This window comes from Podarcis bocagei, assembly GCF_964188305.1.
Source record: "Podarcis bocagei genome assembly, chromosome: Z".
NCBI classification, from domain to species: Eukaryota; Metazoa; Chordata; class Lepidosauria; order Squamata; family Lacertidae; genus Podarcis; species Podarcis bocagei.
The window spans coordinates 27524545-27543382 of NC_138140.1; the positions used below are offsets into that span (position 1 = coordinate 27524545).

At 42.9% G+C, this 18838-nt stretch overlaps 1 protein-coding gene across 1 annotated transcript in view; it reads right to left on the reverse strand.

The window, feature by feature from the left end:
• COL4A5 (collagen type IV alpha 5 chain) overlaps window positions 1-18838 on the reverse strand; it is a 137122-nt gene that overhangs the window by 23612 nt on the left and 94672 nt on the right. Inside the window, exons 31-38 of the mRNA XM_081179279.1 lie at window positions 15556-15723; window positions 14423-14512; window positions 13396-13545; window positions 12930-13028; window positions 10841-10930; window positions 10279-10418; window positions 4016-4142; window positions 2741-2821 (exon numbers count right to left, since the gene is read on the reverse strand). Of these exons, the coding sequence (XP_081035405.1) occupies window positions 2741-2821; window positions 4016-4142; window positions 10279-10418; window positions 10841-10930; window positions 12930-13028; window positions 13396-13545; window positions 14423-14512; window positions 15556-15723 (945 nt within the window). The remainder of the gene's footprint in view (window positions 1-2740; window positions 2822-4015; window positions 4143-10278; window positions 10419-10840; window positions 10931-12929; window positions 13029-13395; window positions 13546-14422; window positions 14513-15555; window positions 15724-18838) is intronic.

The window sequence follows — 18838 nt, forward strand, 5'->3', positions numbered from 1 at the left end:
TCAAGATAGCTCACAAAATTTGCCCTTGGATTTGACGGTTCTCAGTCTTGTTTCTGGGGTACTGTCAATGCATTACTTATCTATCAATCTTCCCCTTTAAAAATTAAGGATATTGGTTTTTTTTGTTTTTTAAAAACCCTATAGTATATTAGATTTGTTTCAATAAAACATTATAGTCCCTTATTCCCCTTACCAACCCCTACTGGCTGCCCTCTACGCTCATGCCTATTGTTGGTGTTATAGCATTTTCATTTCTGATGTTCAGTTGCTTAGTGTACCGTATTTTTCGCCCCATAGGACGCACTTTTCCCCCTCCAAAAATGAAGGGGAAATGTGTGTGCGTCCTATGGGGCGAATGCAGGCTTTCGCTGAAGCCTGGAGAGTGAGAGGGGTCAGTGCGCACCAACCCCTCTCGCTCTCCAGGCTTCGCGCAGCTCTCCACAAGGCACTGGAGCCCGGCACTGGGCTCCCACGGCTTGCGGAGAGTTGGGTGTTCTGGGGGCTGGGGTCGGGGGAAGCTCGGGCACCTTTATTTCCCCTCCCAAAAAACTAGGTGCACCTTATGGGACGGTGCGTCCTATAGGGCGAAAAATACGTTATATTGCTGTTATGTGTGCAGTTTGCCTGAGTTCTTATAGATTCATAGAGGTGGAAGGAACCTCAAACACCATCTAGTCCACCTTGGCTAACACAGGAAACCTACTGCTACAACATCTCTAGTAGGAGGACCATCTAGCTTCTGCTTAAAAGCCTGTAACAAAAGTTACTAGTCCACATCTCCCCCTGTTAAACAGCTTGTACCACCAGAAAGCTCTTCATGTCTATTTCATCGAATTATGTCTAAATCAAAAATATTTATTATTATGGTCAATGACCAGATTTAAAAGTCATGTCCATCCACCATTGTTTGGGCTCTTGTCCAGACTAAACATATTCAGCTCCTTCAACCTTTTCCTCATAGATTTGGTCTCCAAGCCCCTCACGTTTTTGTCACCATTCTCTGGCTATATCCCAATTTGTCACCAGCTTCATAAACTGTGGTGCCCGGAACCTGACACAGTACTCAAACTGATCTCCCCATCTCCTTTCACTTTTGATAAAGATTGCTGAAGCCACCAATTCAGAGCACACACAAAAAATAATCAAAGCTTGTTTAAATAGCAGCACACAAAGGAATCCTGATATGATCACACCATTGTATCATAATTTCTTTGTGTTCTGCAATTCAATCCCTGTGCACATGGTCAAGTATGCCTCAGTAATCTGTTAAGAAAGAAAAAAGACACAAGCTGAAAACTGTAGCAAACTGCACATGCCAGTTAAAATATCGATTTTAGAAATTCCCCAATTTAAACCAGAAGGCAGCAGCCTTTGAGTATGAGGCAGAAGGAACCCAGAACATAATGGAACAGAAAAAATAAGTTCATTTCTGTTTCCAACTTAAGCTCTGAAACTACTATACTAAACAAGCTTTTTATGCCTTCAAATTTGCTCTTATTGAATATCTAAACTCTCTAATGTGTATAAAACTGGTAAAGAACTATCAACAGTATTATTATTTTATTGTGAGCATTAAATATTTCAAAATGACTGAATGGTTCACATCTTTCTTCCTCCCACACACTTTTTCTGGTGCATGAAGGTTGAATTCACAAACAATTGTCACGGTCTTCTATAGTGTCCATTGCCACAAAGACAGGTTCCCTCTTGGTAGGATATATTGTGATCACAATAATGCATTTATCAGGGAGAAATTTAAATGGTTAAATAGCTCTATTTGACAAATGAAACTCAGCATCAAGTTGCACTTAAATGTTTTCATCCCTGACATCAGTTTGTATGAACAGTATTTGTTAATGTATCAATCTATTAAAAAATAATAATGTAAAGGACCCCTGGACGGTTAAGTCCAATCAAAGGAGACTATGAGGTTGTGGTCTCATCTTGCTTTCAGGCCAAAGGAGCTGGCGTTTGTCCACAAACAGCTTTCTGAGTCATGTGACCAGCATGACTAAACCGCTTATGGCACAATGGAACACTGTGATGGAAGCCAGAGTGCATGGAAATGCCATTTACCTTCCCGCCACAGCGGTACCTATTGATCTACTTGCACCGGTGTTCTTTCAAATTGCTAGATTGGCAGGAGCTGGGACAGAGCAATGGGAGCTCATTCCATCGCAAGGATTCAAACTGCTGACCTTCCGATTGGCAAGTCCAGAAGGCTCAGTGGTTTAGACCACAAGCGCCAGCCACAATCTATCGTCTACTAAGAGACTGAGAGAAATCAAAGCCACTGGCTTCATCTGTGGAATCAAAATTGGGATTTATTCTCAAAATACTGAATCCTTATTCCAAATCATTTACAGGTAAGGTATACTAACTACCTGTCACCTGCATTTGCATTCAGGAAAAGGGAAAACATTTCACAAATTTACACATCTCTACTAGAACTCCCCACATAATACTGTTGTGATATTGCTGCCTGATTACTGTTTAAAGGGCCAGTGCAGGGGTTTTTTTTGGGGGGGAAGAGGTAAAAAAGGGGGTGCTACACTCATATCTTGATACAAGTGCCATGGGTATGCCAGCACACAATTGCTGCCATTAAAGGAATGTTCATAGTTCAAAAACAGGTAAGCTTTGCACCTGCATCTTCTCAACACTCAAGGTAGTGGGGAATATGTAACAATACTTTTATCTGTAATTAATAAAAAAGAGGATTAACAGATATTACACATACCTGGAGGCCCAGGTGACCCTGGAACACCTGGATTACCTGGGGGTCCATCAATACCTTTTGGTCCTGGAATACCTGGTGTACCTGTGAAAACAGAGTTTATGCAATCCTCGTCTTTTCAAATACAGCTATGTTGATTCTCCAGGTAAAGCCTGTCCAAAGCAGCTTTCACAACAAAGCACAATAACAACTATAAAGAAAACATTATGTAAAAACGACAAAGAGCTGTAGATAACAACAACACAATTTAAAAATACAAACAGCAAAGTAGGATGGAAACTGTAGTACCTGGTGCAAGAATTGCAATTCAGGCATGGAAAAAGTGGCAAAGCAACGTGATGTTAAAATGTGGTGCTTTGATTTTATGTATCTTTCTTTACAAGAGCAAATATGTAAAGGAAAAGGAAAGGCATTTCTGCCTTTGTCTATGGGGCCTTAATAACAGTCCTATTTGTTTTACGATGTTGACAGTGTATACATGCCAATAAAAAGGGAAGCATAAACAGGGCCGGATTGACCAGAATGTTATAGCCTTAGGCTCTCAAATTTCGTTAGGTCCTTCAGTTTCCCATTTCAACAACAATGTCAACTGGTTGTCCTTGGGCCCTTGTTCTCCACTTTGCCCCATCTTCCTTCTAGGCTGTTGTGAAAATAAAAAGGAAGAAAAATCTATTATGCAAGTCTGCCACCATGAGCCTTACAGAGGAATGACACCACACTTGACTGCCACAGCCAAACTGAGGAAAAGGGGAAATCAGTAGGGACAATGATTTATTGTTTGAATACTTTCTCTTTGATTTGAGCTGCTTTGTTAATTTTAGATCATTTTATGACTTTATGATTTATCTACTTTAATATACAGTATATAACACTTAGGGCCTTCCCATCTATCAGCCTAAGGCACCACAGATCCTTAATCCACGCCTGAACGCAATCAAGAGTTACAGCAATAACCGGACATAAACACTCCATGTATTTCCAACCACATCTGCTGAATAGTGTTAAAAAAGTGAAACAGTTAAAAAAGGGCTTGGGTTATTCATTTGTATCAAAAATTATTTATTTTTATTACTATCATTTAATTATTTCACCCCGTTTCATTTCATTGGATTGAACTGATGTCAATCCATCTTTACAATTTTTCTTTTAAATTTTATATATAAATTTTATATATGCATAATCAGGGAGAGAAAAATTACTTGTTCCAGGAGCTGAAGTGTGAGAACCATGGAGGAAAAACAGAAGAAATAACAGTGAAATTCAATGGAAATTAATTACCTGGGAATCCGGGGAGGCCAGCATCACCTTTTGCACCTGGACTGCCAGCTAAACCAGGCAGCCCAGGATTTCCAGGAGAACCTTTGTTGCCAGGACTACCTGTATATCCAGGCAAACCAGGGTCACCCTGGGGGGGGGAGAAAGGAAGAAAGGTTTATGCTTGACTGAGGCAAACACAACTAAGGCCACATTCGCACCATTCATCTGAAGCACTATGATACCATTTTAAACCATCATGGCTTCTCCCAAAGAATTATGGGAGCTGAAGTTTGCTAAGAGTGCAGAACCACAATTCCCAGAGGTCATTGGGAAGAACAATTGGTCATTAAATCACTGAAAAAACTGTAGCCCCATGAGGGAAACGGGGGTGAGTTCTCCTAACAACTCTAAGTACCCTTAACAAACTATACTTTCCATAAATATTTGGGGAAAACCCTGGCTGTTCAAAGTAGGATCACAATGTTTATTAAATGTATAATGTAAATGTGGCCTAAGAGTATTGTAAAAATTTCAGGACTAGCAAAGAGTTGGAATACCAGGAGGTACCCTTTCCCACGCCTCCCAGTGCCATTCCAGAAGCCAATTTCATCAGAAGAACTTCATATTTTCCCACTCTCAGTTCTTTTCACTGTATACCAAAAGTGAACTCATTCTCCAAGTGTGGGTATCTATGTGTCTTCATCAACATGTCAAAGAGCAGTCTTCTCCCTAGCCTGGTGTCCTGCAGATGCTGTTGGACTTACATGTCCCATCAGCCTCAGCCAGCATGGCCAATGGTTAGGGATGATGGGCAAAAGGTTAGGGACAGCTCCACAAGGAGGAGGGATCAGCAGGCTTGAGGAAATTCCAAGGTTTACAGAAAGTGGACTATGCTTAGCGGGCATGGGGGATGGAGTGTGCTGATAGTAGTAGTAGTAGTAGTAGTAGTAGTAATTTATTTGTACCCCACCCATCTGGCTGAGTTTCCCCAGCCACCTTGGGTGGCTTCCAACAAAGATTAAAAATACATTAAAATGTCACACATTAAAAGCTTCCCTGAACAGGGATGCCTTCAGATGCTTTCTAAATGTCAGGTAGTTATTTATCTCTTTGATATCTAATGGGTGGGCGTTCCACAGGGTGGGCGCCACTACCGAGAAGGCCCTCTGCCTGGTTCCCTGTAGCTTTGCCAGAAGGTCCCCGGCGCTGGAACTCAGCGTCTGGGCAGAACAATGGGGGTGGAGACGCTCCTTCAGGTATACTGGGCCGAGGCTTTAAAGGTCAGCACCAACACTTTGAATTGTGCTTGGAAACGTACTGGGAGCCAATGTAGGTCTTTCAAGACTGGAGTTATGTGGTCTCGGCGGCTGCCCCCAGTCACCAGTCTAGCTGCTGCATTCTGGATTACTTGTAGTTTTTGGGTCACCTTCAAAGGTAGCCCCACACAGAGCACATTGCAGTAGTCCAAGCGGGCGATAACTGGAGCATGCACCACTCTGGCGAGACAGTCTGCGGGCAGGTGGAGGTGGTAGACAGCTGCCCTGGATACAGAATTGACCTGCATCTCCATGGACAGCTATGAGTCCAAAATGACTCCCAGGCTGCACACCTGGTCCTTCAGGGGCACAGTTACCCCATTCAGGGAGTCCTCCACACCAGCCCGCCCCTGTCCCCGAAGAACAGTACTTCTGTCTTGTCAGGATTCAACCTCAATCCATTAGCCACCATCCATCCTCCAACTGCCTCTAGGCACTCACACAGGAACTTCACCACCTTCACTGGTTCTGATTTGAAAGAGAAGTAGAGTTGGGTCTCATTTGCATATTGATGGACACCCAGTCCAAACCCCCAATGATCTCTCCCAGCGGCTTCATGTAGATGTTAAAAAGCATGCGGGAGAGGACGGAACCCCAAGGCACCCCACAAATGAGGGCCCAGGGGTCTAAACACTCACCCCCCACTTTCTGGACACAGCCCAGGAGAAAGGAGCGGAACCACTGTATAACAGTGCCCCCAGCTCCCAGCCCCTCAAGACGGTCCAGAAGGATGCTATGGTCAATTGTATCAAAGGCCACTAAGAGATCCAGCAGAACTAGGAAACAGCTCTCACCTTTGTCCCTAGCCCACCAGAGATCATCAACCAGCGTGACCAAGGCAGTTTCAGTCCCATGGTGAGGCCTGAATCCCGATTGGAAGGGATCCAAATGGTCCACATCCTCCTGGTGTGTCTGGAGTTGTTTAGCAACCACCCTCTCAATCACCTTGCCCAAGAATGAAAGATTTGAGACTGGGCGATAGTTGGCCATACTGGCAAGGTCTAAAGATGTTTTTTAAGAAGCGGTTTAATGACCGCCTCTTTCAATGGGTCTGGGAATGCTCCCACAAAGCGAAGCATTCACTACCCTGCAAAGCCCATCGCCCAGCCCTTCCCAGCTTGCTTTTATTAGCCAGGATGGGCAAGGATCAAGGAGACAGGTGGTTGGTTTCACGCGTCCAAGCAGCCTGTCCACATCCTAGGGGTAATGGATTGAAATTGATTCCATGCAACTTGACCAGACAGGGCTCTAGCACTCTCCTGCCCCGGCTCTGCATGATAGAAGGCATAGCTGGCTGGCTTGAACGATCCACACTCCATTTTACTGCTGGACTCACTTTTTTGTGTATTGCCTTATTGCTCTTCACTGTTACGTACTATCCTTTGAACGCTGTGATGGAATAACCCATTTGGAAGCCAATCTTGGGAAGAAAGCAGGGTATGTTTATATAAATTATAGAATAGCCTATATTGTAGATGGAGGGGAAGCCATAAAGTGAAAAGGGGCTTCATCGTTTTCCATCTCTCTTACTGACATCTCAAAGTATTCTAATATCCCCAGTCCCCTCTACCCTATAAAAAGCGTTGTTCAGAATAGCAGATTGCATGACCTAAGGAGAACAGCACAATATAATTCAAAACAATAACTATTAATTGTACATTAATGCAAAATTCAATTACAGTGGTACCTCAGGTTACATATGTGTGATGGGATGATTAGCTGCTTGTGCGTAAAATCGTAGTCCCTCAGAGTTTGTGCAACTCCACAAACCTCTGTGTGTGACAGAGCTCCTCAGACATGTCTGCCCTAGTCACTTGCAGATTCCGACAGTGGTTGCTTTCGGAAGCGCTTCCAGCATAGAAGCTCCTTAACGGAAACACGTCTTCTGGACTCACGACGTGACAGCTTCCGGCGAGGAATGGGTCTCCCTATGGGAGCTTCTGACACCTCCCCGCTGTTCTCGCTGGACGTGTCCCTGAGCCCTCCCTCTTCCCTGCTAGTTCCTGCCTTAGCTGCTGCGTCTCTCTCCGCATTCATGAGACCTTCCTCCAGAGACCCATCTCTCCCCCTGCTGGTCCCTGCTTTCGCTGCTGATTCCCTCTCAGCCTCCGTGAGCCCTCTCCCCACCTGTTCCTCCGATGGCAGTTCCCTGACAATATGCTTCAGGTTACATACGCTTCAGGTTACAGAATCTGCTAACCCAGAAATAGTGCTTCAGGTTAAGAACTTTGCTTCAGGATGAGAACAGAAATCGTGCTCTGGCAGCACGGCGGCAGCAGGAGGCCCCATTAGCTAAAGTGGTGCTTCAGGTTAAGAACAGTTTCAGGTTAAGTACGGACCTCCGGAACGAATTAAGTACTTAACCTGAGGTACCACTGTAAAATTATTTAGTATAATTAATTCAACAACAAAAAACTTGATCCAATGATACCAGCTTTTGAAAATCTGACAGTCATTTGTACCTCCAGCAACCCTGCTGCCCCCCCGTCCCTTTGGTAATCCCATTGTCCCCAGGGGGCAGTACCACCCACTTTGGGACCCACTGGTCTACACAGAGTATGGCTAATGCTAGCTATCACACTGTTATCTTTTCTTAGACTGTTATATACCGTATTTTTCGCCCCATAGGACGCACCGGCCCATAGGACGCACCTAGGGTTTTTTTTGGGGGGGAATAAAGAAAAAAAAATATTTCCCCTCCAGGTGCGGGGCTGGGGAAGCCCGAGCTTCCCCTGACCCCAGCCCCCAGAACAGGCTGCTATCCGCAAGCCGTGGGAGAGCTGCGCGACTACGTGCAGCTCTGCCACGGCTAGCGGAGAGCTGCGCGAAGCCGGAAGCCTGGGGCGTGCTGAGCTCAGCGCACCCCAAGCTTCTGGGTGCAGGCAAGCTCTCTGCTAGCTGTGGGAGAGCTGCGTGACTCTCCCATGGCTGAGCTTAGCGCGCCCTAGGCTTCGGGGTGCAGGCAGCTCTCCGCAAGCCGCGCAGCTCTCCCACGGCTTGCCGATAGCTTCCTGAAGCCTGGAGAGCGAGAGGGGTCAGTGCGCACCGACCCCTCTCGCTCTCCAGGCTTCAGCGAAAGCCTGCATTCGCCCCATAGGACGCGCACACATTTCCCCTTCATTTTTGGAGGGAGTGTGTCTTATAGGACGAAAAATACGGTATTTAAAATTGCAATGAAGAAAAAATTAATTGTGTTATGTTTCATGGGCCATAACCAACTTCATCTGATGCATGGAGTATTGTCCTAAACGTACATAGAGAATGAAGGCTGGAATAGTGTTAGGAATGGGGCCAAAGAAAAAAAAAGATATGCAAGAGGCACACCCTGTGATATTTCTAAGTAAAAGTATTCAAGATAGATGTGTAGGAATAGAAGGCAAAGAGTTATTGGACACCAGCTGTTGCAAGACCTTCAGGCTCCATGGCTTTCACTCTCTCCCTTCTCTCCCCATGTATGTTACACATGCCAACAGATGATCACCCATAATACCATAGGAAGAGTCCAGCTGGATCAGACCATAGATGTATCTAGTCCAGGATCCTGTTCTCACCACGGCCAACCAGATACCTATCCAGATGATGTGCTCAACAGCACTCTCCTACACATAATCCCCAGCAACTAGTATTGAGAAGCATGCTGCCTCTGAAACAGCAGATAAATGAGCCTTCATGACGACTAGCCATTGATAGCTTTATCCTGTACAGTGGTACTTCGTGTTACATACGCTTCGGGTTACAGACTAGTACCTTGGGTTAAGAACTTTGCTTCAGGATGAGAACAGAAATCGTGCTCCGGCGGCGCGGCAGCACCAGGGGGCCCTGTTAGCTAAAGTGGTGCTTCAGGTAAAGAACAGTTTCAGGTTAAGAACAGACCTCCAGAACGAATTAAGTACTTAACCCGAGGTACCACAGTATGAATTTGCCTAATCCTCTTTTAAAAGCATCCAAGCTGGTGGCCATCACTGCCTCTTTTGGGAGCAAATTCCAATTTTACTATGTGCTATGTGAATAAGTACTTCTTTTTGTCTGCCCTGAATCTTCTAACATTTAACATTCAGCTTCCTTGGAACTAAAAAGCTTCACTTCATCCTCCTGATGAATTGGGCTCTAATCCATGCAAATTTCTGCCACAATAAAATGTTTACTCTTTCAGATGTCACAAGACTCTTTCTTGGCAACAGACCTACACAGCTTTCCCTCTGGTGTATGATTCTATGTTATTTTTGCATGCAGTGCATGTGATCCAAAAGCCCTGATGGAAACATAGGGTCTCAGATGTGCACGCGCAAAGATGAGTGTGCATGCATGTGCAGAGTGTTCCCACAGCAAAGAAAAGGCTCTTTCGTGAGCAGAAAAAAAGAGTTGTACTATGTGCTGAATGGGACAGGAAGTTCTTTTATGCACCAGAGCCCTGCAAATTTGATCATACAAGAAGTAGTGATGGCTTCCAACTTTCAGAGAGGATTCGATAAATTCATGGATGGTAAGACAATGAATGGCTGCTAGCCACAATGACTTTGTCCTGCCTCCACTGTCAGTGGCAGGGTGCCTTTGAATGCTAGTTGCCGGGAATCACAAGTAGTTTTCAGCACAGGTCCTGGTTTTGGGCTTCCAACAGGCATCTGGTTGGTGACTATGAGAAAAGGATGTTGACTAGATAGGCCAGCAGGACTCTTGTTAGGTTTTTAATTTTTTCTAATAGAGGCAAGCAAGTGCACGTCAGTATTGGTATGCTTGAGGCACACCAATTTCAGTGTGTACTGGATTATGCCCACAATAATCCTATGATGCAACAGGAATCCATTATGACAGCAAGCAACCCTTTCCCCTACATTTGTTCATTTTTCAGAATCTGTTTCACTTCTGCCAGAGATGGTCAGAGGCAAAGAGCCGGGTAGGGTATTGGAGTCCTGCCCTTGTACATTAGAAATAGTGCTCTTAATTTGAAATAACATTTTGACAACATACCTTAGGGCCAGGGGGCCCTGGAATACCGATGTCTGATAGGCCTGGATCACCCTTGTCTCCCTTCAGCCCAGGAAACCCTGGCTGGCCAGGCTGGCCAGGCTGGCCTGCTATGCCTTGGAAACCTTTTTGGCCTGGAGGACCTGCCCAAAATATTAAAAAGAAAGTTTTGCAATGGCTTCTAAAGGGCTCAGTTTGCAAACTACCTATCCAGATTCAATATCTTTGAAACTGAAGGTGGGGGGGATGCTATAAGCAGGGTTTGCAACCACAATAGAATATACTTCTTTTGAAAATTGCAGAAATAAAGGACCCTAGAAAATAAGTAAGAGTTGCTCTATATTTTGCTGCTCTGTCCAAAGTTGTCCAAAGTTCCTTACAGTATGGTATTTAATTAATGAATCAGTCAAATGTACGCATGTTAACTCAGCAGCAAATAAAGTATCTAATGAGGCTTAATCTCTGGATATGATTTAGAACTGCAGTTAAATCCCCGCCCCTTTACTGTCCAACAAACCAATAAACAGCTAAACAACCCAGGAAGAAAAATGCTTGAAATAACTACCTGGAAGTCCCATTTCACCACTGGCACCTTTCTGTCCAGGAGGTCCAGTTGGTCCTGGTGGCCCAGGAAATCCCAAGTCTCCCTTCGGGCCTAGAGAAGGCACAATCATCATAATCAGCTTGCTTCTAGGAAAATCATTTTCCCCATCAAAGACACACAAAAAGAGTCTAATACATTTATTATGGCGTAAGTTTTCATAGACTAGAACCCACTTCATCAGATGAAGTGTTTCTGATAAATTGTGAACAGCAAGGCCCAAATGCTGTGAATACTGTGATTTTTTTAATTCAAAGTTCAAATACACACAGTGACCATTATCAACAGAAATTGACAACAAACAATATTTTCTCATGTTTGCTATGATAACTGAGTACCTGAATTGGAGAGAAAACTTTTGTCTTAACTGAGCCTTAAAGTGGAAATCCATCTTAAACTGGTTTTTGTGTGTGAATGAAATAATATTTTGTTAAGGAAGTTGTATGGACACTGTGAAAAACATGCATGGGTGAGCAGTCTGAGTCCATAAAATGCTGCAAGAAAGTGCCCTGGATGTGTAATTGAGAAGCCATGTATTTGAATGTATTACAACTGTTTACCAACAACAGTTCCTGTTTCCTAGTCCATTTCTTTAAAAATCACTTCCCTGGTTTCAGTCTTTGATGGATGCCTTGTTAACATTTTCTTAGAACGACTAACTAGAGCTGATGTTTTCTCATGATTTATCACCCTCCTCAGAGTCTCTAGAAGTGCAATCTCCATGTGAGGAGGGGTTGCATTTTCTCTCTATTGCACATTAGAAGAAAATGCATTGCATGTGAACTCTTAAGTCACCATGCACAGCCTGCCATTTCACAAACTGCAACTATCATGATACACTTTGAACTGCTAATATACTATGGGGCACCTGTCCTAGCTGTATTGAGCTTGGCTTTTAAATAAGCAGAAGGCAGGCAGTTTAAATATAGCAAACAGCTGTGCAGTGGAGCTATCAACAATGTGTAATAATGGGGAAATTTTAAAAGGAAAATAGGAATCTGCCTTCTCCACAGTCAGACTGTTTATCCTTCCAGCTCTGTAGTAGCTATAAGAACTAGGGTGTTAATGCATGTTACGCATACCCCAATTTTCAACTGCAAAATGTTGGAGGATATTGGTATATCAGCAGAAGATCCTGAGTTTATATTGTTAATCATAAGACTTAAAACTAAGGACTGCGGAACGTCATGATTAGCATTGGCTTAGTAGGGTGGGCCATGATGCTTCTAACAATATACAGTGTGGTTGGCTGAATAATTAATTGCTTGCATGGTTTTAACTTAACAAAAAAATGCAATAAAAGCCTGCTGGGTGAGGCTAACAGCCCATTTTGTTCTCACTGTGGCCAACTAGATGCTTGTGGGGAACCTGCAAGCAGGATACAAGCAAAAGAGCACTCCCCGCCACTGGAGTTTCTAGCAACTGGTATACAGAAGCATTACTGCCTCTGACTGTGGAAGTGACTAGTAGCCACTGACAGCCTGATTCACCTTGAATTGATCCAATCCTCTTTTAAAGCCATCCCAGTTGGTGGCCACCACTACCTCTTGTGGGAGTGAGTTCCATATGCACTGTATGAACAAGTACTTCCTTTTATCTATCCTGAATCTTCCAACATTCAGTTTCATTGAATGTCCTCACGTTTTAGTGTTATGAGAGAGGGAGAAAATCCTTTCTCTATCCACATTCTTTATGCTACACATGGTTTTATAAACCTTTGCTTTCCTCATATTCCTTAGTTACTGATAAATAACCAACATCCAATTGCTCAATAGGTCAACATGAATCCACACATGACTCTGGAAACATTTCTAGCTCTTTTAAGAGCAGGCAAGTTCTCAGTGATTTAGCAGAGAAGGAGAATAGAAACCTCAGCAAGATGTACAGGTGTAAGTCAATCAAGCCAACATCTGTAAAATGGTTTGAAGTCAATATTTTGGTGTGCAAGGTTTGAAGGCAATATTTGGTGTGCAATATTTTGGTGTGCATTGTCTTCACTGATGATCTTGTGGTCACACAGCACATGCACATTTACACAAGCCATCTTCCTTACCTGGTAGTCCAGGTATCCCTGGCTGTCCAACTAGTCCAGGAGTCCCTGGGTCACCTGGGGTGCCTGGGTAGCCCTTCTGCCCTGTTAAACCAGGAATACCTTCAGGCAAAGAGACAGAGAGTTTTATTTAGGTGCACAAACAGAAATATGTTAACAGTTCCAACAGCATCATCCAATCAACCAAGCTAAGGGCCACTGCACACGGACCACAAATCCAGTGGTGCATATTCACTCACATACATCATGTGATTAGCTCCACAGCTGAACTAGTGAATGTGCTTTTCCAGTGAAAAAGATTGCAGAGCAAAAAGGACAGAAGAAAGGAAGGAAGGATTGATGCAGCCAGAAATTAAATCAAATTGTTGTAAGGATTGGGGCATGGGGAATGTCCCTTGGTCTGAAAAGAGCTGAATGGTACCAAACAGTATTACAACAGGACGCAACACAAGAAACACAATTATCTCACCAGGAGCTCCTGGTTCTCCTTTTTCTCCTTTAGAGCCCAGCAGCCCTGGATCCATTGTTCCTGGAGGTCCAGGCACGCCTGTCTCACCTTTGCTGCCTTTTTGCCCTCCTGGTCCTGGACGACCAGGCTGGCCTGGTAATCCATCATTGCCTAAGCAGTGTCCAAACAAGAGAGTATTCATCATTGTTTCAGTCTACATTGCAAAACATTGTGAAACAGGTGGTGATCTGACCCCCTTTGCATGGTCAAAGCATTTGGTATAACACCAAAAAACCAAAAGATACATTGACTAAAATGATATTTTATTGTTCTGTACTTCCTCCAAAGTGCTTGGAGTGGTATAAATTGGAGGTGGGCAACCTCAGATCCAGAACTGACTCACTGTTTATGGACTATTTTTTAACAATTTGGGCCACCAAATTGCCAACCATATAATGTCAGGTTATTCATATTTTAAGGCTTAGTCCCAGACCACTAAGATTGGAGATACACCCACTGCTTGATCTTCGGCAGAAAAATAGACTGAACTTTGATCTTTGCACTTAGTGACTACAGGTGGGCTTGGTTTAACCAATACAGCCTTAGGGGCCAAATTCAGAGATTTTGTGGGTCTATTTAGGCCCATGGGCCAGGAGTCCCCCTTCTGGCATAAATGGTCACTGCTACCCTACCCACTTTGCTTTCACTAGAACTATGTCAGCTAGGTATGGGACAAAATCACCCAATAAGCTTCATGGTTCACTGGGGATTTGAACTCAAGTCTGCCCTGGTCCTAGTCTAATACTCTTATTACACACACAAAAATCAGGCCATGAGGTGCTAAAACTATTTTTAGGTTGCCAACACTATAACCAAATAATGTACAGAGGGAGACAGAAATCAAATGCCCTCCTCTTATATATGTGTGTTAAACAGGAAGTAAACTTGAACTTCCAGAATCTTTAAATGACCACTTCCACATTCCAATGCTGCTTTACCTCTATGGCTATAAAAATGTAAAACAACAGTAAGGTAAAGGAGCTCTTACCTTTCATGCCAGGAAGGCCATTCCTGCCTGGGGTTCCAGGGGAACCTTGGGGACCAGGTGCACCCATCACTCCCATATCGCCTTTGTTACCTGGATGCATGGAATTACCAGTTTTATTCTGAGCAAAAACACCCTCACCCCAAAAAATTCACTGCTTTCTTTCCTATAGGATTAAACTGGTGAATCAAATCAGTCTATTGCACTAAAGCCATCTATTGCAATCCAAAAGCCATTCTCTCCTGCGAGCATCCACAATGTCTTCGTCTACAGAATAACCCTAGAAGATGAAAGCTCCTAGGACTTGGCTCCTAAATGTGCAACTTTTCACAAGTTCAAAAAAAGCATTCAGAATCTATATACTGGAGTTTAGCTGGAGCAGTTTGAACTACAAGTTTGTGTATGCAAAAAAACAGATTTGGAGGAAGAAAAAAGCAACTCTCTCCACTTATAGATGCCACTTGCATACATTGAAACAGGCACCACTGCAGAAGAGGAATGCCCTTTTCAGAGAGTGAAGGGAGAGTGTTTTGCTAAGTAGTCACCTGCCACCCATGGAAGCATTCAATGGGGTGAGGTCGGGGCTAAGCAGCTGAACTGGTGGCACAACCGCCAACACTAATTTAATGCTCTCACCACTGCACTCCCAAACTTATAATTGTCCTTTCCCTATCCCTGCCCAAGTAAGGAGCAGTGCCAGAGGAGAGCTTCATCCCACCACAAGCCCCACCACTGGAAGTATGTACATGCAAAACAATCATCTGTAACAATAAATTAAAAAAATAAAAATCTGTAGCACAATTAATTGACTGATCATGACAGTTGTCTTATTTCCCAACTGTTCATCTATGAACTAGATCAGCTGCACATGACTTCTGTTATCAAGAGGCCCTGAAACTGAATTTATCTCTGGTTTAGGCTATCAGATAGCAAAAGCTTGAAATGTTCTCAGTTCTTCACCAGTGAACTAGGTTTCAATAGCTTGGTTTTACACAAGCATTTACTTGCTTCCTACACATTAAGCCATCTCTTTAAAGCAGACTAATTCATATGGAATTGTAATTTTCTACAAGTAAAGCTCCACATGGATGCAAACAGTGTCTACACTATGCAGTTGATAGTATAAAAGGGTTTACCTGGAATTCCTGGAAGTCCATCTCTTCCGACTGGCCCAGGTGAACCTGGAGGTCCTGGGAGACCGGGTGATCCAGGAAATCCTTGAATGCCCCTATCTCCTGGAGGACCGGGAATGTCAAATCCTGGTGAACCAGGATCTCCCTTTTCACCTGGTATGCCCTGTAATCCTAGGCAAATATGATTAGAAAACAATCCTTTAGCAAGAAACAATTTCCAAAAGGTACTGCAGACCAACTTGTATGGGCAAGAGAAGCAGGGGAATTGTTGCAAACTACGTCATATACATATCTTTATATCACAATATGATTATATTGCAGTATAGAGTTGACTTGTTGCCTTCATTCGACATAACCTACAGCAGAGCAGGTCTGTGATAAAAACAAGGGCTAGGACACTAGGTATCATTTTTATGTGTTTTATTTAACAAAATTTGCAAACTGATTACGTGTAAATAAAACCACAAAGCAGTTTACAAAGAGTATAAAATATAAATTAAAATTGTCCAAGTTACAAAAGGTGTTTTTTTAAGAAAGAAAGGAATAAAAATATAAATATACCGTATTTTTTCGTGTATAGCATGCCCCCGTGTATAAGAGGCCCCCTATTTTGGGAGACTCCTAATCAAGACAATGCAGGGAGATTGCCCAGAGTTGTTGAGCTTTTTTTTGGGGGGGGGGCACCCAATCCAACAACAGCCCTTGCCACAGCCAACAATCACCTGCCCAATCACCACTGATAATCTCCTGCTTGCGGCTGCAACCAATCGGCCGTCCCGCCTCTGCACTATCCATGTATAAGACGAACCCCCCATTTTTAACATACTTATAAAATAAAAAAGCCTCATCTTACACATGGGAAAATACGGTAAATAAAATCAAAAGTTAACAAACACACAATCAGGAATTTAGAAATCAGGTATTCAAGACACTAGGTCTAATCAAATTGTTGAACTCTCACTCTAAGTGAACAGAGATTATTCTAATTTTATTATTTATTTATTTGAAAAATTTTCACCCCACACTTCACCAAGCAACTCCCATTTTATGACTGATGGATCAAGAGGCAGTTTGTTTTTTACTTACTGTGTTATTTTTAGGTGCCAGGTTAAGCCATTTTTGTCTCATGCATTTTCAAGGTTTGCATTGTAAGTGTTGGATGGATGCCGAATTTTAAATATTGTAAAGAATGCTTTATATGATATCCAACTATTTGTTCATTGACTTTAATTGTGTGTGTATATACGTTATTGCTGTTTTGTTTTAATTTGTATTGAAGACCACCGTGAGGTAAGTATGGTAAAGGTTAGTATATAAGTCCATCTTAAATAAAATAAAAATACTAACAACAACAAATAATAATAATGCCTCAAGAAGGAAACTGCTATGCACACTGAAAAACTTTCAAGTAATAGAAAGAAAGATGAGCAACTTTAATTTAAAACATATTATGTTTGTCTCTGTGCTCCATTATTTTTCTTATCATTATTATTTACCAATAGCAATGAGAACTGCTATTTTAAACAAAAAAGGTAAGAAAAATAATATTTAAGGGAAGAAGGAAAAAAGCTTGAAGGAAACCACAGTACCTGATGAACCTGAGAAGTTTCAAACCCAGCACAGTAAGAACTCATCAGGAGGTTGAGGCACAGGAAGCAGTAAGGGGGTTGCGAGAATGCCATTAGGGTTAGGATACAAAAGGAAGCACATCGGTGTTAGACCAAGAAAACCAAACAAACCCTATACAAAAGGTTGCAATTCACAACTCGCCAACTGGACAGAACAACCATTGAGTAAATGGGTTGTGGACTGCAGAGCATGTCACCTAACCCAAGCACAATGCCAGGCTATGCAATGTCAACACCAAAGAGACTAGACTTTGAACAGACTTGATTGAAACGTTTTCCAATGGGTGGTAACTACCACATGTGGAGAAAGTCAACATATTTTAAATATAGAAAAATTCCAGTGAAAAGGCAAGCTTTTGATGCATTTATATAGTGGAATTAAATCCTAGCATCTATACATTTTGGCTTTTCTTCTTTCCAAACTATTGCAATGTGCTAATTTGCTGGAATGATTTTGTTCTTCAACAGAGGGGTGGGGTAGGAATTGAATAAATGGTGACACACACAAAGGAAAACGTGAACCAAGGAGACTGTCATCGCAAGTTTCATTGCAACCAAGATTGTTTTAACATTATTCCAACCTAACGTTAAGGCTATATGGAGAGAAATGAAGACAAAAGAACGAACACGACATCACAACAAACAAAGATAGTTAAATGCTGATTTGTTAGTACAAGCTGTAGTCATGCACAGCATTCCATCAGGCTAACTAGAACAGCTGTAGTTACAGTGGTATGGGAGAATGGAAAATGAACCATAAATATGTTTTGAGAAAGGCAGGTAGAATGGGCATGCGAAGGAAAATAAATGCTTGTAGAGTAAAAATTCATCATCAAGGGTGGAAGAACCTGTGGGCCTGCAGATGTTGGTCTACAACTCCCATCATTCTTAGCCATACTGGCTAGGGCTCATGGGAACTGTAGTCCAACACTAAATCTGAAGAGCTCTAGGCTCTCTCTCCCTGAATTATATGATGGGCAAAACTCAGCCCCTGGCAAACAGGTGGTATGGGAGCCCAAGCAATGTGTGAATACATGTTCATTCAAAGCAGTGTTACATGCAGAGATTCACCTGAGAAGTTACGGCATGTCGTGTGGAGGGGGTATTAAAATGGGACAAGGAATCTGGACAGCTCTTGAGGGATCCATTCCCTGAGAAAAAACACTGGAGTGCTTCTTAACAATGTAATCACTCAAGGCCATGATTCAGTAATTCTAAATACTATAGTCAATGGAACTAGTCAAATTCTTTTTGATTTGATTTCTTGAAGAGGTAAGCGAGGTCCCCAGAGAGCTGTGGGTTAGTTACTAGGGTCACATCTGCACCTCACATTTACACTACTACCACTTTATCAGTCATGGCTTCCTCCAAGGAATCCAGGGACTGTAAAGGTCGCTGAGAGCTGTTAGGAGGGAGAGATTTCTTTCCTCCAAAGGCTACAATTCCCAGAATGATTTTAGCAACCAGTCCCTCTTATCAGGGAACTCTGGGAATTTTCTTACTGTCATGTGCTTTCTATTTGCTCCTTGCCAGTTTCCACTGGCCTTCCTCAATGGATGATTTCTGGTAGAATCCTTCCCAAATGTTCTGCTTCACTTCAGGGATTTAGCCAATGCTTAGAACAGGTGTGGAGAACCTTTTACGTCCAATGAGACAGA